The following is a 23,685-nucleotide window of genomic DNA, read 5'->3' as shown; positions in this document are numbered from 1 at the left end:
CAGTTTTAGAAAAGGAAAAAGATACTAATCAGATAGTAACACAAATAGTTGTAAAATTAGCATCATGAAAAATACTATGAAGAAAAGAACTCATAAGATAATTTGACTTTGTAAAGCTTTGGAGAGACTATGCAAGGGCTCAAAGACTTACCTGAGGTACTAACTTTTGAATTGAGAGCCAAATGGTTATTGGAAATTACGTAAGTGAAGGAGGATGTGAGAAAATGCCTGGAAGCAGATATTACATAAAGTAGGTCTTGTACTGGAGCAAGTGTGAGTTATTTGGAATTAAAAGAGGCAATGTGGCTGGAACACAGGGAAGAAGTGGGAACGTGACACATGAGGAGGCTGAGAGAGCAGATCAATCAGGGCCTTTTCCATTAAGGATTTAAGTATTTTTCTCAAGAGCAATGAGAAGGCTTTGAGAGATTTTAAGCAGTTTAGGCATGGGAGGAAAGGGTAAAACAGGACCAGATTTGTTTTCCTGAAAGATTAGAAGGGACTGGATGGAAAAAAGTGTGAATGAGGGGAGTCAGTTACAAGAGTATAGGAGGAATTCTGACAGAAAAGAGCCTGGATTAAGAGAGTGGTAGTGAAAATGGAGAAAGGTGTAAGCCTAAAAACCCCCTCATTTCTTCCCTATCCCCTTTTGTTTATTTTAGAGCCAAGTTGTACTATCTGCCTATTACACAGTGGCCCTAGGCTATCCTTTTGGAGATTTTTATTGTTCTCTGAACAAAAGCTTCCAGTTACAAATCTCAAGGAGTGTGATTTGTGTCCTTATCTGGTACTATCCCACTTGTAAAAATGCCATTTCAAAATTAAATGTTGACATTTATTGATAATTTTTGTGACAGTTATGACGGTACTTGACAGTGGCTTACTGTATCCTCAGTTTCTGGAGTTTCCTAGGTGTACCCACAGCTCTGTGGGAAAACTTAGCCTTGTCTGTTATTGAAATGTGTTTTCCTTCCTGGGTTTTCTCCTCCTCCTCCTGTGTCTCTTAAATCTCCTGCATTGGCAGGCAGGTTCTTCACCACTAGTGCCAGGTATTGGATTGTTATCTCCTGAGGGGAAAAATACCCTTGGATTATAGAGTCACTTCGGCAGCGTTGTGTTGTCCTCCAAATAATTTCCTCTGTTCTTCTTTTCAGTAAGATTCATCCCCTTTGGTGTAAACCATCGGGCAGAATAAGTGAGTTTATCAGTGGTTTGCAAAACCCTTTACGACAGCTTCCGAGGTGGCTCAGTGGTTAAAGGATCTGCCTGCCAGCATAGGAGATGCCGGTTCGATATCTGGGTTGGGAAGATTCCCTGGTGGGCTACAGCTCATGGGGTCACCAAGAGTCTGACACGACAGAGCGACTAACACTTTCACTTTCATCAGTTATTTATAAAGTGACTGAAGTGCCAACTTTGGAGAGCTTTTTCCAATGATATTGTATTAGTCTTTGAAACTTGAAAATATAACATTTAGGGACACAAATGATAAGCTTTCCATTTATCTTTAAACTAGCCTGTGAGCCTCTCACCAGTTCAAAAGCTGAGAGATGTTATTTAGTGAGAAGATAGTGGCTCACCTCCTCATACCTCCTGCAGGGGAGGGGAAACAAATGCCCATTAACAACTAGAGAACTGAACAGAGGAAAGAAATGATTAACTGTGCTCCAGACTGCTAAAATAGAAACTCTTCATTATCCCTAGACATTACCCAAGCAACGTCTCTCTAAGGAGCCAGTGCCATCGGCCTAGAGATATTTCCCACTTGCTAGGAAAGCCGCCTTTTGTGCTGGATCTAGTCCTATGTCCCTGAATCCTCACTGTCCTGATGTGATCACCTCTGGTACTAACCACCCACTGAAACCGGTCTTCTTCCTGACCTTGGTTCACTTCTGTTCCTGACATGCTTCGTACCCAACTTGATACTGGCTGTCACTTATGCCTTCTGTTTACCCTTGACGTGGTAGCCCAGGTCAAAGGCTGGTTTCTCAAGAGCAGACTGTCACTTAGCACTTTGTACACTTCAAGTTTTTATAGTAATACATATGACATCTTACAAAAAGTAACACCAGTATATGAGACTGTACCTGTTAATTTGAGAGTATTGGTATATCTTAAACCTTTCTCAGATAGACAATCTTTAGAATATTTATTAACTGACAATTAAAACATTCATGACTAGAGCTCTCTGAAGACTGAAGCTAATATTTTTAAAATAAAATATTTATCATCAGATTTTTTTCCCTATACTGGTCTGGCCAATAGACATACTCAATTATATATTTGTATGTAATTACCAAATTCCATATTTTATTATTCTCTTTTGGTTTCATCAACAGAAGCCATTCAGGTACCCTTATTTCTAGTTTCTTACTACTATATAAAGTATTCTTGAATTACTTGCTTTATCTGAAAGATAATAGACTATTTTGCAGCCATAAATATTCAAAACCAGTGATACAGCTATAGAACAACCGTATCTTATGTTTACCTTTAAACACTGATTCTACTTGAACCAAATAGCACATTTAGAATTTATTTGTGATTAGCAATAGCACATATAGATTCACTTGTTGATCTTAGAATACTAAGTTGGCTAGCTTTTGTTTATATAAATAAGGTAGAACTCGTAGATTATAGTAGCTGAAAAGCTGAATATTTTATATGTAATATACTGGTATAAATAAAGTTAAATTTATGTGGAGATAAGCATTAACTCCCTCCTGATGTTCTAAAATATTTAAATAAATATTTAAAAATTAATGAGAGATAATTATAAAATTATGCGTATTTTCATGTGTAGTTTGTGTGATCTGATAAAATATTTTATAGTTTGTGTCTTCTATGTCATCAGTTTTTAAAAATTCTTAAAATGTAGACAGATTGCATCTTTGTTTCAGAATTCCCTGAAAAGATATGTAATGCTTATGTAAGACAGCTAATGATGTAGTGATGAGACGTTAGCCTTTTAAAAATCTACAATCCTGTGTAAATTCACCCTTATTGAAAAAGAATTTGATATAAATACTTTTAACACTGTAATATTCATGATTATTGATTTACAGTGAAATTTACATTGTACTACTGAATTCATGTGAGCATCTCTAACCTATGGGATATTTATTTTGCAGGAGAAAATACAGATTCTGTTTTCACAACTTGAAATGTAATTTTCCATTAATATTGATTCTTTCATCAGTTGTTACCACAAAATTGGCTAAAATTAATGCTCCTCTGTCGTAATAGATGAAGGTGATTTACATTTAGTTTTCTTTGTCTTTGTTTGTTTGTTTTGTTTTATTCCCTCCACTCCCCAATTATTTCATGGCATTTCAGTGCTTCAGAGAATTTAGATGAGCTCTCTTCCTCCAGTAGCTGGTTGCTTAACCAGAAGCACAGTAAGAAAAGGAGAAAAGACAGGACAAGACTGAAATCTCCATCCCTGACTATCATGAGCACAGCCGCTCGAACAAGGCCACTTCAGAGTTTCCACAAACGAAAACTCTACAGGTTGAGCCCATTTTATTGGACTCCACAGGTAAGGTTGCCTTTGGGAAAACATGAACAAAAATTTTACTGTCCATATATTTCACAAGTGACAGGATATGAATTGTACATAGTTATTTAGAAGAAGTGAGATTTAATAATTTTTTTTAAATAGCAGTGTATTCTGTAATTCTCACATTTCTATTTTTTTAAATCATGCTTAAACTAATCTGAAAGAAAATTACATATCAAGTTGATTTTAAAATTTTACCGGTAAGGGTAATAAGACACAGGCATGTTATATATTTGTCTTTTGCTTAGTAAAGAAGAAGGTAAAAATCTACAGGGCTGTAGTTATTTTGGAGGAAAGACATTGCTCTCCCTTTTAGGCTTAGTATTTGTTAAATCTGATGAGCACCCCTTTTTCATATAAGCAGTGAAAGTTTAGATGACCATGCTTACACTTTTTACAAATAAAATATGCTTTACTAAAAGCATTCATTTTGAAAAGCGTGTTTTTCATTTATTAGCAAAATATTAGGTTTACATCTTTCAGTACATATCTTAAATAAACTGTGATGGAGGGCAAAGTAAGTTATCTCTAGTTATCATTAGGTATAACATGTTCTTTTTCTATATTTTAAATAATATGTCAGAGGAAAGGAATTTATCTTTTTAGTATTGTTTTTAAGTATTACTGCATTAGTTATTTTTAAATATATTTCTATAAAAAAATCAAGATGCTTTGTTTCATTAAAAATCAATTTCAAATTTGGTTTTATAGGATCCTTTTATAAATAGGACTATGAATTCTGACAATTTTAATTTTTATCAATAATTTGATTTTTGCCATTTTGTAGTTCAGTTACTAGTATGCTCTCTCAACTTGAAATTTTTCAAAGTTTTATTTCAGAGTTTTCAGGAATTTTACATAATTAATCAACCTAATAGGAAAGTATTTAGTTTTTTTATAAGAAATTATACTTTATTTAACAATTTTTATTTAAAGTTGCTATAAGCAATAAATATTTGAATTGATTTTATAATTTCATAGTTATAAATAGAATTGTCTAAGAGAAATATTTCACATATAAATAGGTCTTAATATTCTGACTGGAAGGAATCTATTTGAATAATTTAGAGGATTTGCTCGGTATTGCTAACGTGCTATGTAGGCCTTAGTAATGTAAAGATTGGCTTGGAAAAGTGAACGAATTTAAAACTTTCAGGAAACAAAGGAGAAAGAAGTCTGATATTATTGTTACTAATAGGCCATGTAATTTATCATATTCCAGTCATAACGCTAAGCATATTCAGTACATTATTTTTTTTTTTTAGTCTTCAAACATATAACTATGAGGCATTATTAATCCCACCTTTAGATGCTGAAATTGAAGTTTAGGGAGATTAAGTAACTTTCCCAAGGTCATATAGCTAGTAGGAAATAGATCTGATTCCAAAGCCCATGTTTTTACCAGTTAATATTTACATTGGTAACAACAAAAATCACCCAGATGTTTTTTGATCAGTATTTTTACTGAAGTGTAGTTGATTTACAATGTTGTGTTAATTTCTGCTGCACAGCAAATTGATTCAGCTATACACACACATATATATATTTTTTTTCTTAATATTCTTTTCCATTATGGTGTCATGGTATATTGAATATAGTTTTCTGTGCTATACAATAGGACCTTGCTATATAAAAGCTTACATCAGCTAACCCCAACTTCCCACTCCATCCCTCTGCCAACCGTGTCCCTTTTAGCAATCTGTTCTCTATGTCTGTGATTCTTCTGTTTCATAGTTAGGTTCATTTTATCATATTTTGGATTCCACATGTAAGTGGTATCATATGGTATCTGTCTTTCTCTTTCTGATATAATTCACTTAGTATGATTATTTCTAGTTGGATCCATGTTGCTGCAAATGGCATTATTTTGTTATTTTTTATGACTGAGTGTATTCCATTACACCACATCTGCTTTATCAGTTCATCTGTTGATAGTCATTTAGGTTGTTCCCGTGTCTTGGCTATTGTGTATAGTGCTTCCGTGAACATAGGGGTCCATGTATCCTTTTGAATTATAGTTTTGTCTGGATTTATGCCCAGGAGTGGGATAACTGGATCTTATGATAATTCTATTTTTAGTTTTCTGAGGAACCTCCATACTGTTTTCCAAAGTGGCTAAACCAAAATTTTTGTTTGTTTGAAATCGGTAAAGACTGTATATTTGGGGGTTGGAGAAGGAGCTTAGTTAAAGGCACTAAGAAGTGTACCACGAAAGATTGGTTTTGAAAGATAAACCAAATTTTGAAAGGGTTTGGGTCAAGATAAAGAAAGCACTTGAGTAGTTGGAACAAAGATGGAAAAAATGTATGTGTGGATTTGCTATGTGAAAGGGTCTAGAACAATAATGTCTAATAGAACTTTCTGTAATGATGGAAATTTTATAATTATCTGTGCTGTCCAGTATGGTAGCTGCTGCTGCTGCTGCTGCTGCTAAGTCGTTCCAGTCGTGTCCGACTCTGTGCGACCCTACAGACAGGCTCCCCCGTCCCTGGGATTCTCCAGGCAAGAACACTGGAGTGGGTTGCCATTTCCTTCTCCAATGCATGAAAGTGAAAGTGAAGTAGTGTCCATCTCTTAGCGACCCCGTGGACTGCAGCCTACCAGGCTCCTCGTCCATGGGATTTTCCAGGCAAGAGTACTGGAGTGGGGTGCCATTGCCTTCTCTGATGATAGCTGCTAAATACATGTAACTATATATGAAATGTGACTAGTGCAGCTGAGGAACTGAATTTTTGTTTCTATTAATTTTGATTTAAATGGCCACATTTGGATAATGACTACCAAATTGGATATGACAAGTATAAACTCAAACTTACCATGATAGCAGTGAGAACACCTGGCACTCATTCTTGTTTTCTAATACCATTCCCTACTGAAAGGAAATATGGATTGTTAGAGAAATGGCTGAACTCCAGGCTTGGGAAAGAGGGGTTATAAAATAGGCCTGGAACATCTTATTGTTACCAGAAGGCAGGGGGACATATTTTTAAAAATGCTGATGGCATGTCAAGAAAAATAAACAAAAACCCAAGAGCTTGTTTGAATAACCTTCACTCCTGCTGGCCAAATCTGGGGCTCTTTGAGCATCAGAAGAATTAACAGTAATGAACCCAGTGAAAAAAAATAGGAAGCCATGAATCTATTCTGATGAGAAAGAGGGAGAGAGAGAGGATGGGAGGGAGAGAAAGGGAAAAGGGAATACTTTTACATAGAGTAGGATTCTGATTAATGTAGACTGAGCAGTGAAATGAGACAATCATTGCAGTAATTATAGTAAAAATTGGTTGGGTAAGAATCAACAGTGCATGAAAAGTCTGGGGGGCAGGATTCAGGTGAAGTGTGATCAGAGGTAAGATTAGTATTATCTTAACTATATGGTAGAGAACCAGACCATAATCTTGCCTGAGTGATAGAAACTAGTATGGGAAGGATACGGGTCACTACAGGTCTGATATAATATCACTATGAAGTATTCTGACCAGAGATACATAACCTGAATTTAGTCTTAAGGAAACATCAGACAAAGCCAAAATCAGAAACATGCTATTAAGAAACAAAAACTGGCCTGTATTCTTAAAAAAAAAAATCAGTGACATAAAAGCCAAGAAAAGCTGAGGAAATGTTTCATATTGCAAGAGACTTAAGGTATTTGACAACTGAATGAATATATGATTCAGGTCACAATTCTTTTGGAGGGAAAAGATTATGGGGACAATTGAGAAAACTGAACTATTGATGGTAGGTTATATTAAAATATTATATTGATGTTGAGTTTCCTGAGTGTACTGCTTTACAGTTATGTGAGAAAATATCTTTATTCTAAGAAATACACATAAAATGTGTATAGGGATAAAATGACTAAGGCATCCATATTATGTAATAAATTAACTCCTATGCATCTGGCATTGTGCTAGCTATGTAACATCTTTGGCAGAATTTAGAAAATAATTATTTAAATAATTTTCTATAGTGTTTAATAGGGTATTGGTTGAGAAAAGCTTATATAAAGGGTATTGGAGAGAGGTGGGAGTCTTCCGCTACCAGTAGCATATAGTAGATAGGTGGCTGATCAATATTCTCATTGCAACAATTACATGTAAAAGTTATATTAAAAATCATCATACAATTCAATACATTAGGGCGACTTCTGGTTTCAGCTCCAACATGTAAAGAGCTTGAAAGTTGTTGCTCCGGTCCTTACTGCAAGAAGAAGGTGAACAAACTGAAAACTGGCGCCTTTTCATGAACCCATCAGAGAACTGAGGTTGCGGGGCAGACTGCCACCCTGACGTTTGGAGAGACAGCAAACCAGAGTCACAGCCAAGATCTGGAGGGGAAACCACAGCAGTCACAAACTAACGGGTTGTTGTTGTTTAGTTGCTCACTTGTGTCCGATTCTTTGCAGCCCCATGGACTGTAGTCTGCCAGGCTCCTCTCTCCATGGGATTTCCCAGGCAAGAATACTGGAGTGGGTTGCCATTTACTTCTCCAAGGGATGTTCCCAACATCTTCTACATTTGCAGGTGAATTCTTTACCACTGAACTCATTTATTGACACCCTAACCCCTAGTATCTTAGGGGTTATTTGGATGTAAGATTTTTGCAGACATCAGATGAGGTAATTAGGGTAGACCCTAACCCAGTCTGACTGGTGTCCTTATAAAAAGGGAAACTTTTATACATGCAGAATGAATGCCATGTGACGATGAAGACGGAAATCAGAATCAATTCCTTGGTTCTTTTATAGACCAAGAAACACCAAAGATGGGCAGCAAAAACCAGAAGCTGAGGAGAACAGAATAGGTTCTTGCTGTCTTCAAAATAAAGCAGTCTTGCTGAAACACTGATCTGACTTTTAGCCTCCAAAACTATGAAACAGTAAATTTCTGTTGTTTAAACCACTCAATTGTGGTACTGTGTTATGATAGAGCTAGCAAACTATTACAGTGACCTTATTTGGAAATAGAGTCTTTGCATATACAATTAAGTTGAAGATCTTGAGATAAGATCATTTGGGGCTTAGGATGGGTCCTAAATCATGTGACTAGTATGCTTAGAAGAGAGAGAGAGGTTGGGGACAGAGAGATACAGAGAAGGACTTGTGAGGACAGAAGCAGAGATTAGAGCTAGGGAATAGGGAACATCAGGACCCACCAGAAACTGGTAGATGCAAGGAACAGTTCTTCCCTACAGTCTTCAAAGGAAGCTCAGCCCTGATAAAACCTCAATTTTGGACTTTAGGCCTCCAGAACTGTGAGAAAATTCATTTCTGTGGTTTTAAGCTGCCTAATTTATGGCAGTTTGTTATGACAGCCCTAGGAAACTGATACAGAGTTTGGTTCCTAGAAGTAGGATACTGCTTTAATAGATATGTAAAATTGTGGATGTGACTTTGGGACTGGGTAATTGGATCCAGGTTGGAAGGGTTTTGAGGTGTGTGGTAATCAAGTCTAGATTCTGATGAAAACTCAGAAGGAAGTGAAGAGGATAGAAGATAAAAGTGCTGTCATCTTAGAGAATAGATGTATTGTCATGAACAGAATGTTACCAGAAAGAAATATGAATGTTAAAGGTGATTCTGATAAGATTTCAGGAGATGTTACTAGAAACTGGAAGGAAAGTGATCCTTGTTATAAAATGGTAGAAAAGTTGGTTGAGTAATACTCTACTGCTGAATGGAAGTCAGAATTTGTAAGCATTGAATTCTTAGATATTTAGCTAGGCAAATTATCAAGCAAAGTGTGGAATTTGCAGTCTGGTTTCTACTTACTGTTTATAGTTAAATAGTAAGTTATAGTTAAACAGGATATGGGATTCCCAGGTGGCATTAGTGGTAAAGAACCTGCCTGCCAATGCAGGAGATGTAAGAGACGCTGGTTCGATCCCTCCATCAGAAAGACCCCCTGGAGGAGGGCAGCCTGCTCCAGTGTTCTTGCCTGGAGAATTCCATGGACAGAGAGGCTGAAGGGCTGCAGTCCATGGGGTCTCAGAGTCAGACACGGCTGAAGTTGACTTAGCATGCATGTATCGGAGGATATACATAAGTTAGGAAGAAACTGTTAAGCAAAAAGGAACCAGAACTTAATAATTAGGGAAATTCTCATGCTTCTGCAAAAAATTATATAGCATGCTCTGGAGAGAATCCAAGGATGTGGCTGGACAATTTTTTGCTAGAGAGATTATGCATATGACCCCAGGATCCAATTTGGCTGAAGCCAGGAAATAGAGAAATCTTGAGAAATCTGTATGCAGGTTAGAACTGGACATGGAACAGTTAAAAATGGACATGGAAGAATAGACTGGTTACAAATCGGGAAAGGAGTACATCAAGGCTGTATCTTGTCACCCTGCTTATTTAACTTATATGCAGAGTACATCATGAGAAATGCTGGGCTGGAAGAAGCACAAACTGGAATCAAGATTGTCGGGAGAAATATCAATAACTTCAGATATGCAGATGACACCACCCTTATGGCAGAAAGTGAAGAAGAACTAAAGAGCCTCTTGATGAAAATGAAAGAGGAGAGTGAAAAAGTTGGCTTAAAACTCACCATTCAGAAAACTAAGATCATGGCATCTGGTCCCATCACTTCATGGCAAATAGATAGGGAAACAATGGAAACAGTGACTGACCTTATTTTCTTGGGCTCCAAAATCACTGCAGATGGTGACTGCAGCCATGAAATTAAAAAACGCTTGCTCCTTGAAAGGAAAATTATGACCAACCTAGACAGCATATTAAAAAGCAGAGACATGACTTTGCCAACAAAGGTCTGTCTAGTCAAGGCTGTGGTTTTTCCAGTAATCATGTATGGATGTGAGTTGGACTATAAAAAAAGCTGAGCACCAAAGAATTGATGCTTTTGAACTGTGGTGTTGGAGAAGACTCTTGAGAGTCCCTTGGACTGCAAGGAAATCCACCCAGTCCATTCTAAAGGGGATCAGTCCTGGGTGTTCATTGGAAGGACTGATGTTGAAGCTGAAGCTCCAATAGTTTGGCCACCTGATGCAAAGAACAGACTCATTTGAAAAGACCCTGATGCTGGGAAAGATTGAAGGAGGGAGGAGAAGGGGATGACAGAGGATGAGATGGTTGGATGGCATGACTGACTCCATGGACCTAAGTCTGAGTAAACTCTGGGAGTGGGTGATGGACAGGGAGGCCTGGCGCGCCGCAGTCCATGGGGTCACAGAGAGTCAGACGTGACTGAGCAGCTGAACTGAACTCAGGAAATAGAGGTGGCGTTATTCAGATAAGATCTCGGGAAAACCCTCTTGTCTAATGACAGGGGTCATCTTGACATACAGGGAGACCCACCAGGTTTTTGAGAATGTTATATTAACATTACTGGCTTATATTGAAAAGGTCAGAAACTGCACAAAATAAAAGTTTTTAGACCCTCAAAATTTTATAGTCAGGCAATGCATGATAGAGCTACTCAGTAACAACCTTCTGAAAAAAAAGTACTAACCTTCTGAAAAAAAAAGAAGGTAAATCATAGACCTAAATTTGAAAGGAGAACAATAAAACTAGAAGAAAACAATATCTTCATGTCTCTGGGGATAGTCAGCTTCTTAAATAGGATATAAACAATACTACTCATAAAAGGAAAATTGTTAATTTGGACTTTGTTAAAATTATGAACCTATTTCCATTAAAGACAGCATCAAAAAGATCAATAAAGTATACACTGAGTTAAGACACTTGCTGTATGTGTATATTTGTATGTCTATATATATATATCCAACAAAGATGTTGTATCCTGAATATATTAATAATTGTGAAAGTGAAGGTGTTAGTTGCTTAGTTGTATCTGACTCTTTGTGACCCCGTGGACTGTAGCCCGCCAGACTCCTCAGTCCATGGGATTCTCCAGGCAAGAATACTGGAATGGGTTGCCATGCCCTTCTCTAGTGGATCTTTCCGACCCAGGGATTGAACCCAGGTCTCCAGCATTGCAGGCAGATTCTCTACTGTTTGAGCCACATGGGAAGTCATTAATAATTAAATTTATTTCTAAAAAATCAGAAAATAGCAATCCAATTAAAAATAGGCATAACTCAGAGTTATAAACTTTAAAATGGTTAAAATAGTAAACTTTTATGGGTATTTTACCACAGTAAGAACTTCTTAATAAAAAACCAGAAGATTGAACAGATCTTTCATAGAGGAGGGATATCCAAATTGACAAGTATATAAAAATGTGTTTAAAATTATTACTCATCAAGGGAATGCAGTTAAAACTACAGTGAAATACACTGTATACATCTATCCTTATAATTCAGCAGTTCTACTCTTAGGAACTTTCCCAGGAGAAATGAATACATTTATACACAAAAAGACATATATGAGAATTATTGTAATAGCTTCCCACCTAGGTAGCGCTAGTAGTAAAGAACCCGACTACCAATGCAGGAGACATAAGAGACATAAGTTTAATCCCTGGGTCAGGAAGATCCCCTGGAGAAGGAAATGGCAACCCACTCCAGTATTCTTGCCTGGAAAATCCCATGGACAGAGAAGCCTGTTGGGCTACAGTCCATAGGGTTGCAAAGAGTTGGATACAACTGAAGCAACTCAGCACACATTGTAATAGCTTTACTTATTAAAAGTCTGAAACTAAAGCAATCTAAGTATCTATCAGCAGAATTGTGGCATATCAGTAAAAAGGATAGACTACTGTTCAGTAGCTTAGGTGTGTTTCCCGGAATTATGTTGGCTGAAAGAAAGAGTGCATACTGTGTATTAACCGTGGATAAAAGTTAGCAGTGATAGAAGTTACAGTTGTGGCTACTTGAGTGCAAGTGGCAGGAGTTGACCAGGAAAGGGTACAGCCAAGATTGCTGGGTTGTTGGAACTGCCCTGTATCTCGGTCATGGTGGTGGTGGATGCTACATGTGTATGTGTACAAAGATTGATCATGATGTGTATATTCTTCACTAGAGAAGTATATATGGGTTCATGCTACGCAGAGTTAGCCCATCCTTATTTTGGTCATCTCTTTTTACATAATAAACCATCCCCAAATTCAGTGGTTTAAAAACAATTTATCCCCTCATGATTCTGTAAATTACCTGAGTGGTTCTTCTTTCAGTTTTGCCTAAGGGGTCTCATACAGTTACAGTGAGATGGCAGCTGGGGCGGGAGTCATCTAGGGTTTTGAATGGGCTAGAATACTTGGGTTTCATTCTCTCTTTATGTAATCTCAGAGCCTTTCCATGGAGCTTCTCCACCAGATTTTTCTTGACCACAGTAGTTTTACTTGGTGATCCAGATTCTCAAAAATGCAAATATGAGCTGTCAGTGTTTTTTAAGACTTCGGTGTGGAATTAGTGCAGTTTAATTGGTTAAAGGGAATCCATGTAGGATTTAATGTGGGAGAGACTATTCAAGGGCAAGAATACTAGGAACCATCAGTAGGGACTACCATTGACCATCTCTGATTCCCAGTTACTGACATCTCTCTCATATGTAAAAATGACCTAATCTTTTCCCCTCAGTTCAGTTCAGTTCAGTTGCTCAGTTGTGTCCGACTCTGTGACCCCATGCACTTCAGCGCGTCAGGCCTCCCTGTCCATCACCAACTCCAGGAGCTTACTCAAACTCATGTCCATTGAGTCGGTGATGCCATCCAACCATCTCGTCCTCTGTCATCCCCTTCTCCACCCACCTTCAATCTTTCCCAGCATCAGGGTCTTTTCAAATGAGTCAGTTCTTCACATCAGGTGGCCAATGTATTGGAGTTTCAGCCCCAGTACTTCTTTTTCCCTGAAGACCTCTAATTTCTCATCTCATTACCTCATTAGGTTCAGGCTTAAAATCTTAAAATCATCCTCTTAAATCATGTCCAGGTAACTGCACTGAGACTTTTTATGTATGGCTCCCCAAGTGTAGTTCTTTAGGTTTAGCTCCTCCTGTGTGGTTTCTCTGGGTAGGAAGATTTGTGAACTAATATTATTAGTTATTTGATTTATACCCAACATATAATAGTGAGACAAGGATAATCAGAAGAAATACTGCTCAGACAGGGAGGAATGGGAAGAATATAGCAGTTCTGAAATACACAAGTTACTACATGTTGCAGGTTTGTTAATGTGGGCCTGTTCCTCTGGAAATGGTTCTTTCCTAGCTATTAGTTCTGCCCTAGCAATTCCTGGCTACATCCTCTGAGTAACCTTTTCTTTTCCATAAAAAGAAGCACCTTTTAAAATATGCAGTGGTTTTCTCAGCATGCTTCCTCTCTGTAAAAGACTGAAGGCCCAGAGGTCTTGTCATTTTGAGCTGCTTCTGTCCTACTACAAGTTCAAGTCTAAAACTTTGTGGTATTCCTGTGTATCACATTGAAATAAACTCCATTATAGAAAAATCATATCTGTATACCTCTTCAGCACAGGCCCTTATTGGGTTTTGGACTTTGTGTGAGGCTGCTGTGGGACAATATCCTGAAGATACTTCATGGCACTTTTTGTGTAACACAAGGCGCACCTTTAAGATTCTTAGGCACCCTCTTGTCTACATGCGAGGATCTGCAAACATGTCCCAAACCTTTCTAAGGTCTTCATTTTCCAATCTCATCTCTGAGATCCTGACCTTGAGCCCACAGTTTTACTGGCAGCTCTCTGGATTTGATCTTTGTACCGATGTCATGTCTTACTGTGTGAAACTTTTGCTGTCTGGAGTGGCTGTAAATGAGAAACAGTCTTCATTTTTGAACCCATCAAGTTTAGTTCTGTATTTTCTTTAAATTTTGCTTGAAAACTTAGCTCCATTTGTACCTAAGCTCATCAGTCCATCCATACTTAATCATAGGCAGTTAAGTGAACAATTGGCACTGTAAATATTCTGCCTAGAAACCTCCTTAGCCAGATCTATGAATTCATTATGTACCTTTTTTATCCTCCACATTTTTATAGGCAACTGTTACACTACTTGTTCTGTCAGAGCAATAAGATAAAAGAAATAGAGGTAAAAGGATTGGGATAATTATTTAGAATCATCATTTGTAGAGGTTATGATCCCTTTGCTGGGCAAAATTAATAAAAAGCATAATTTAGTATGCATTTTTACTTGATATTGTCCCTTTTACAATACTAATCTCTAATAAGAATGTCAAATAATAATAGCTAATATTTATTAAGCAATTATTATACACCAGACACTATTTCAACTTATGAATACCTTATACATATTTCTTCTTTAATGCCCAATTTTATATGAGAAAACTGAGGGAAAAAAAATAATTGGAAAATATAAAAATAAATGAATAAATATAAAGGTTAGAGGAGAAGATCCAGCATATGTGTTCACAGAGGGAAACATCAAGGATAGCTGGCTTCTGGAACCACTTTTGTCCTGGAGCTTTGACAGAAATTTTCAAATTTGGTGCAGTTGCTAGTAGATGATGGTTATGGGGGATGCTGCTGGGCTTTTTTTGAGACCTGAAACACACGGCCAGTTTTCACTCCAGAACATTTTTGACCAATGTTTTCCTCATGCTGCTGCTGCTGCTGCTAAGTCGCTTCAGTTGTGTCTGACTCTGTGCGACCCCCATAGACGGCAGCCCACCAGGCTCCCCCGTCCCTGGGATTCTCCAGGCAAGAACACTGGAGTGGGTTGCCATTTCCTTCTCCAGTGTGTGAAAGTGAAAAGTGAAAGTGAAGTCGCTCAGTCGTGTCCGACTGTTTGCGACCCCATGGACTGCAGCCTACCAGGCTCCTCCGTCCATGGGATTTTCCAGGCAAGAGTACTGGAGTGGGGTGCCATTGCCTTCTCCAGTTTTCCTCATAACACTTGCTAAGTACTCGGGCTGCAGAGAGCAGTAGGCTTAAAAAAATCATCAGTGACAAAACCCCTTCAAAGCAGGTGGCACTCTCAGTGTACTCGTAAGATGTTTTTCTTAAGGTCTGAATGATTAGGGGAAAGTGTGTAAAATACACCAAACACTTAACTGAAAATCTTTGAAGGGCCAAGAACAAATTCGGTATAGAAAACCACATGAGGGCCACAACCTAAACTTAGCTGAGCACACTCCCCAAGTAGATTAAAGGAGAGAAACCAGCAGTTTATCTGCTTAGCAGTGGGGAAAGAGAATCCTCTATGGAAAAGATTACATCATTTGGAGCCTTTATGATTTTTAAAAATACTGGCATTCAATCAAAAATTACTAGGCATGCCAAAAGATAGGACCAGATGACTAGCCTTCAAGAGAGAAAAACAGACAGATTACATTACTAAGATAGTTAGCAATGGAGCATATCTTACACTTATCTGTTAAGGGCGTGCTGTGCTGCGCTTAGTCACTCAGTCGTGTCTGACTCTTTGTGACCCCGTGGCCTGTAGCCCTCCAGTCTCTGTCCATGGCATTCTCCAGGCACGAATACTGCAGTGGGTTGCCATGCCCTCCTCCAGGGGATCTTCCTGACCCAGGGATCAAACCCAGGTCTCCCACATTGCAGACGGATTCTTTACCAGCTGAACCACAAGGGAAGCCCAAGAACACTGAAGTGGGGAGCCGCTCCCTTCTCCAGGGGATCTTCCCGACCCAGGAATTGAACTGGGGTCTCCTGCATTTCAGGTGGATTCTTTACCAGCTGAGCTACCAGGAAAGCCGTAGTGGAGTATAAGATATAGTTAATGAGCCAAAAGACTTACTAAGATAAACTACTCAAATAGAAGCATAGAGATAAAAATAGAAAAAAAGTTACACAAAAAGAATTAGAGAACTGTGAATTAGTGAAAAAAATTAACCATGTATGTCATTGGACTCTAGAAGAAAGGAGAGAAAATAGGGGGGAAGTAACATTTAAACAGATAATAGTATTTCCAAAACTAAAGCAGGACATCAACCAATAGATACAAATTCTCTGAAACTCAAAAATAACAAATACATAGAAATTATATCAAGACATAGGAGGCCCACTAAAAAGCGAGAACACAGAAAAATATTAAAAGTAGTCAGGGTAAGAAAGATATATTACCTTTAAATGAGGTGAACAATAAGACTTAACTAGTAGGTAGAAGGAGCTTCCCAGGTGGCACTGGTGGTAAAGAACCTGTCCGCCAGTGCAAGAGCTACACGAGATGCGGTTCCACCCCTGGGTTGGGCAGATTCCCTGGAGGAGGAAATGGCAAGCCACTCCAGTATTCTTGCCTGGAGAATCCCATGATCAGAGGAGCCTGGGGTGCTACAGTCCATAGGTTGCAGAGTCTGACATGACTGAACTGACTTAGCATACATGCACACTGAGTAGAAATAATGGAAACCAGATGAAAATGTGAATATTCTTAAAGTGCTGAAAGAAAAAAAAAGTCAATCTGGTATTCTATATCCATAAAAATATCCTTTAAAATGATGATATACAAATGTTTCAGATAAATAAAAATGGAGGGAATTTGTTGACAGCAAGTCTACACTAATAACAATGACAACAGGAGAAGGAACATGATCCTATATGGAAACAGAACTGTAGAAAGAAGTAAAGAACAATGGAAAGAATAAATATATGGGTATTATAAATGTTGAGAATAAAAATAATGGTAGTATAATGTAGTGTTCTAACTATATATGGGATTGAAATGCATCACAACAGTAACAAAGAGGAGACTGAATGGCGTTTAAAAGTGTTCTAATGTCCCACTGTTTTCAGGAAGTGGTAAAAGGAATAATTTGTTTTATACTCTAAAAGCCATAAGTTACATATGTATTGTAATCTCTAGGAAAACCAAATAAAAGAAATGAGAAGAATTGTATAAGTTTAAGTTAATTGAGGGGAAAAACATGACAAAATATTTTATCAATCCTAATAAATCAGAATCAGTGAAACATAAGAACAAACATACATATGCAAAAAATTTCCATATGCAGCATAGAAAATAAATCCAGTTTCTGGTTCTTTGCAAAGAAATTGTTAAATCCCTAGCAAAATTCTCAAGAAAAAGTGAAAGTTGCTTTGACATTTATAAATTTGTTAATGTAGTAACCCACATGAAGAAAAGTCAAGTAATCATTTCAATAGAGTCATAAAAAGTATATGATTAAGTTAAATATTAACATAGTTAAAAAATACTTTGGCAGAGAAGGCATACATCGTGATAAAGAGTATACAAAAAAAATCTGCAATCATTCTTAATCCTTATAATTTTTAATTATGAAAAATTATAAGCATTTACTGTATAATAAGGGACAAAACAATGTGTCTTTTGGCCATTTCTATTCATTATTGAACTGGTGAGCCTATCCAACATGTTTGGAACCGTATAAATAAAAATAGTTAAAGGTTTTAGGACTAAATGAAAGAATCTAAACTGGCGTGACTCGTAGAGGATATGTTTGATTAATGGAAAAACCTATCTAGGAACCAGGCTCCTCCTGAATTTTTGTTTGCTCTTTCGAGCATTACCCTTACTCACAAGACTGGGGGGGCAGGAGAGGGATCACCACCACAGGTGGAAGAATGGAGTGCTAAATGACCTTCTAAAGGGAAGTTTCTAAAGGTTGCCCAGATGACTACTCTTCATGGTGTTCTGACTAGAACTTAGTAATTTTTAGATGCAAGGACACTTGAGAAATATGCCCAACTGAAAATCAGGAGTTTTAGAACAGGGAGGAAGCCAGCACAGATAGTGGGAGGAAAGTAGCCATCTTCACCACAGGCTCAGGGAGGCAGGACAGGAAGAGACGTCATCAAAGGTATTGGCATTGTTCTGTTTCTAAAAGTAGGATACTGTATTTAGGTGCTTATTAAACATTATTTTATACCTCCCTTATAAATTATATACTCTTCTGTATATATGAAATGGTTCATTACTAAAATTAAAACATATAGTGGATAGTTTTCAGGCTTTACTTTGCTTGAATCTTATGCAGCATATGGTATTGTTGATCACTCCTTCTAGACATTTGAATTTTTATTGGCAAGAATCTCCAGGTTTTTCTCTTATTTCTCCATCCATTCCTTTTCAGCCTCCTGGGCTTCACTTTCTCTGCAGGGGAAAAAAGGCCTTTTCCTAGATGCCCCTCACTTGTCTCCATAATTATTTAGGATAGTTTCAAATTGGCTAATGGGTTTCCTGGATTTGGAAAAAATGCAAGAGAAAACTAATTACATGGTAAATATTCAGATTTTATCACCTTTTATTCATAATGTTCTAGCCATACATGGAAAAAAGAGAGGTTAGCACATTTTTTTCTTTGTAATTTTAAATAATTGTTCCTTATATCTTTTTGAACTACATCATAAAAGAACAAATAATTCTAGAGTGAGTCAAAAGTACCAGTGCACCTTGTACAGGTAAGAAATTGCAACTGTTCCCATAGATATATAGCATCATTAGAATAAATTTTGGAAATAACTCACAGCTTTATTATTATGTCCCACATGTTATATCTTCTTACAAAATCATCAATTTGCTTGACCACCCAGAATAATGACTGCATTTCCTAGACTTCTTGCAGCTGGGTATGATTAGCTGACCTAAGTCTTGGCCAATGCAATATAAACAGAAGTCATTACATGATAAATTTTAGCATATATACACAGGAACTATTTTTCCCCCAGTGGAATAGTCTCAGGCACACATGTATTTGAAAATTCTATTCACTTAAGTTTTTTAAAAAGCAAATGAGATAAAATTCATTTGGTCAGCACTCAAGCTTCAACCACATGTTAGGGGTTGTGTCAGGTCCCAGGAATACAGGATTGAACAAATTATAGTCCCAGCCTTCAAGGAGCTCACAGTCCAAAGGAAATCTAGTGAAATGCTATGGCAGGCATGGCTATGCCTCTGTCTATCAACACAGAGAGAACATGCCAGTTAGCCAGGAAACTCAAACTTAAGAAAGTTGACAAACTTAATGTAAGTTTACAAAGTAATTTTTTTTAATATAGCATCTAAAATTCTGTTATGAGCATTTTACATATCATTTCATTAAAAAAAGGAGTCCTAATGATACTGTAGTAGGTGGAGGTAAGAAGTGACAGAAGGAACACAAGTAAACTATTAACTTTTAAAATATTTTTTCTGTTTTATAGATTTTTTTCATTGGCTATATCCTTATCTGCTCAGTCATGTCCAACTCTTTGTGACCCTGTGGACTCTTGCCAGCCAGGCTCCTCTGTCCATGTGGTTCTCCAGGCAAGAACACTGGAGTGGGTTGCCATTCCCTTCTCCAGGGAATCTTCCCGACCCAGGGATTGAACCTGGGTCTCCTACATTGCAGACTGATTCTTTATCATCTGAGCCACCAGCGAAGCCCAACTATATAACCAGAAAAAAATAATTTAAGAACCCAACATTTAAACATTATATATTTTTAATGTAGCAGTGTAACTTTTTTTATTTAGCAACATGGTTTTCATGAGATTTCTGGAATCTTAACTTTACCTTAAACTCAGACTCATTAACATATTGCATATTTTATACATATCTTTTTTTCTTTTTTTTATTGAAGGATAATTGCTTTACAGAATTTTGCTGTTTTCTGTCAAACCCCAACATGAATCAGCCATAGGTATACATACATCCCCTCCCTTTTGAACCTCCCTCCCACCTCCCTCCCCGTCCCACCCCTCTAGGTTGATACACAGCCCCTGTTTGAGTTTCCTGAGCCACACAGCAAATTCCCGTTGGCTATCTATTTCACATATGGTAATGTAAGTAATGATTTATTTTAAATTCAGTTTTATTTAATGTAAATATATGATATTCTTCATAGTGTTTCACTGTTGTTCCAGTGTAGATATTGCCTGGCATTATAATTCAAAGCAGACTCTAGTTTCACTCATTGGTTATAACAGATTAGAAGGAGGAAAACAGTAGAGTTGACCCTGGAACAAGGTGGGGTTAGAGGCATCAACCCCCACACAGTAAAAAAAAAAAAAAAAGGTCTAAGGTCTATGTATAAGTGTATAGTCAGTTGGCCTTCCTCCCTGTCTGTGGTTCAGCATCCAAGGATTCAGCCAACCATGGCTCATGTAATACTATAGTACCTATTAAGTGAAAAAAAAAAAAACCCACATATAAGTGGACCTGCATGGTTCAAGCCTGTGTTCAAGGGTCAGCCATATGCACAATTCTTCTTCTTAACATGGTACCTGCTCAGTATCGCATTTCTCACTAATCTGAAGTGTAATCATTTTCTTTTGACCTAAAGTTGTTCAAACTCATTTCTCTTTTTCATAAAGTGCTCTCTCCAAGGTGATTCAGTAATCCAGGACTTCTTGCTGATATCATTCACACACTGTACTATAACTGTTATAGTCTCTCTCAGTTTTCCAAGAAAATGAAGTCTTTAAATTTTTTTTTTTTCCTTACAGACTTTGCCTTCAAAAGAAACAAGGTTTTTGAATACCACACAGATGCCTTGCCTGCAGTCAGCTTCAATTTGGAGTAGCTGTGAACACAATTCAAAGTCTGAAATGTTAACGGAACATGTATCAGAGTTAGATTCTTCTTTCCATTCTGTTCTATCATTGCCATCAGGTAAACCTCCTTATAAATTAATTAACGAATTAATTAATGTCTTTGCAAGTTGATTTTTTAATTCCTTGGAAACCATTTTTACTCTGCAAAGTACTTAGCTTTTGATCCCCCTTTGAGTGTTAAATTTTTAGCATTTTATTGATAATATGGCTATGCTATTGAAATGTTTCTCAGTAAGTCAGGGTTCTTTTTCGAATGTGTTTTTTTTTTCTCATGGAGTTTTCCCACCATATAGTATTCCCCCATCTATAATCAGCATTGAATTTCAGAGAAGAAAATTGTCCCTCTTTAGAAGTACTCAACTTTTGAACCTCAAAAATACCAGTAATCTACCATGGAGCAGATGAGGCATTAAATCCCTATGTTCCCTAACATGGCTTTAAGTTTCTCTCCAGTTCCTGTTTTCTGTTTGAATGTTTCCAGTCTTATGTACACTGAAACGGAAGTAAATATTTAGGATAAAAAAAGAAAACATTCTTCATACTGGTTATCTCAAGTTCATCTTTTTTGGGAAGCTATCTCAAATGAGCTTTTGTTTCCTTTTCAGCTTTTGGTTCTAATCATCCAGGGACTTCTTCTCTTTGTAAAGCACCATTTCTTGTACCTGTTCCTGCCCTGAAGCTTAGTTTGGTTTTTACCAGTATTACAGTGGTTTCTTAGCTATACCATACATTGAAGTAAGCTCCTGGTAGGAGCTGTTTTACTGTCTCTTTGAGGAAACCTTAATAATAGAAAAAATAAAATTTATGACAATAATAACACAGCCAACATTTGATTTTAGAATATACTGGATCCTATAAGCACATTACATTTTCCTCTAATTCTTGCAACAACCCCATGAGAGTGATTGTTGTCTTCTTTATCTTACATATAAGAACATTGAAGCTTAGAGATATTAAATTACTCATCCAAGAGTACAGAGCTAGTAAATGATGGAGACAGGATTTGACCTGAAGTCATTCTCCAGAGCCATACTCCTAACTATACTCTTTACTGCCTCTCTGTTTTCTTATTAGTAAATTTGTTTCTGATGAAAAAACCTGAGATCTCGCATAAGTATGTTTCATCCTACTAATGTTACATCTAATAAATTAAGATTAGCTTTCTTGCCTACTAGTTAGGGTTATCTGTTTCTTCTTGTGTTCATTTAATAAAAATCTGAATACCTGCTGTATACTAGGTATGATAGGAAAATAAATACAAATAAATCCCTCAAGGTACTTGCATTCCAATTTGACAACTGAAATATAAACTATTAAGTGGAATAAAGTGTTATGAAATTTTAATAAAAGCTCACAGGTTACAGGGTGGGTTCTAAGGAAGGTATATGAGTAAGACAAGCACCTTCCCTACTTATGTCAGGTTTTCCAACAACTAAAGAACAGTGGTAGAATAGGTGATGCTCTATATAAATAGGTGATATTTCTTTGGAGAAACTTGTTTTGGTAATTGGAAATATCAGAATCCCGAAATGTTTACACTGTATATTTAATTTGTATTCTTATTTTCATTTTGTTATGTAGTTTTCTTATGGTCTTAGTATAGTGATAGCATTGAAAGCTATCTTACCTCTGCCCCATGGGAAAGTTTCCAAGATGATACTTACAAACCCATTTTTCTGTGCATATTTTTCCACACTTGAGTATGGATCTGCTATTAAAATACATTATTTTGATGGAAAACTACTTCTTTGTTTAAAATTGAGACTTTTTCTGAATTATGCATTCATAATTAGTTTTCTAAAAAATATCTTCAGTAGCAAAACTTTAAATAAATCAACCACTTTATAAAATATTTCTTTATGTTTCTTAGGAAAAAGTTTAGGTATCTCTATTGAATGCTTTTTAAGATGATTGTTTTTGCATTCTTGATTGAAGAAAATACACTTTAGTTAATAAATGTGAAGCACATCTATTTTATTTACTTAGCTTCTCTTTTGGTTGTGAGAGTATGGAATATAAACATAGTGAATTAAACAACTCTCCTAAGTCTCTACTTAAAAGAAGAGAACTAGTTTGTCAGTATGTTTTGATTTTTGTAAAAGTAGATTTAATTTTGTGATTCATAACAGTAGTAAACTAAGGGAATGTGAAATGACATTTTCATAAAAGGTTGCATCTGAATTATAGTATTTTTCCTTCAAGTAACTAAACTTGTATAATTATGTCTTTTGGAAACTTCATTATTTCAAATGCAGAGTTTGTAGGGGTGGGTGGAACGGACTTAGGTTTGACTATTTTATTAAAGACCTTTTGGGAGCATTTGTTTCATCTGCAAGTAGTATTTAATGTTTATAATTTTGTTCACCTTATGTACTATTTTAGTTTACGAAATTGTTCATCGTTAGTGTTTATTTAGTATGCATAACCAGTAATTTCCAAAATATTGCTTACACTTGGAAAGAATATTTTGTCACTTCTAATAGTTATGATGTTTCAAGCTTTTGCTTATTTTTCTAAATCTTAATATGGGATGGTATAAAGAGTGATATCACTTAAAATATTTTTGTTTGCTTTACTTTTCTAGATGTGCCTCTTCGGTTTCACTTTGAAACATTGTTAAAAAAAACTGAAATAAAAGGAGATCTTACTGAAAATAAATTTTTAGGAGACTGTATCATATCTCCATCACCTGGTATGTTACT

At 36.7% G+C, this 23,685-nt stretch overlaps 1 protein-coding gene across 7 annotated transcripts in view; it reads left to right on the top strand.

The window, feature by feature from the left end:
• KANSL1L (KAT8 regulatory NSL complex subunit 1 like) overlaps window positions 1–23,685 on the top strand; it is a 122,611-nt gene that overhangs the window by 79,568 nt on the left and 19,358 nt on the right. For 4 of the 7 annotated variants that reach the window (XM_070458591.1, XM_070458588.1, XM_070458589.1 and 1 more), the window contains exons 6-9: window positions 3,337–3,538; window positions 20,135–20,212; window positions 20,876–21,041; window positions 23,568–23,675. In XM_070458591.1, the coding sequence (XP_070314692.1) occupies window positions 3,337–3,538; window positions 20,135–20,212; window positions 20,876–21,041; window positions 23,568–23,675 (554 nt within the window). The remainder of the gene's footprint in view (window positions 1–3,336; window positions 3,539–20,134; window positions 20,213–20,875; window positions 21,042–23,567; window positions 23,676–23,685) is intronic. The other 3 variants (XM_070458593.1, XM_070458592.1, XM_070458594.1) reach the window with 3 other exon arrangements.

Source organism: Odocoileus virginianus, chromosome 30 (genome assembly GCF_023699985.2).
Source record: "Odocoileus virginianus isolate 20LAN1187 ecotype Illinois chromosome 30, Ovbor_1.2, whole genome shotgun sequence".
Taxonomy (NCBI): Eukaryota; Metazoa; Chordata; class Mammalia; order Artiodactyla; family Cervidae; genus Odocoileus; species Odocoileus virginianus.
Note: the sequence above shows the minus strand (reverse complement) of the source record. Positions and strands in the feature narration are given on the sequence as shown.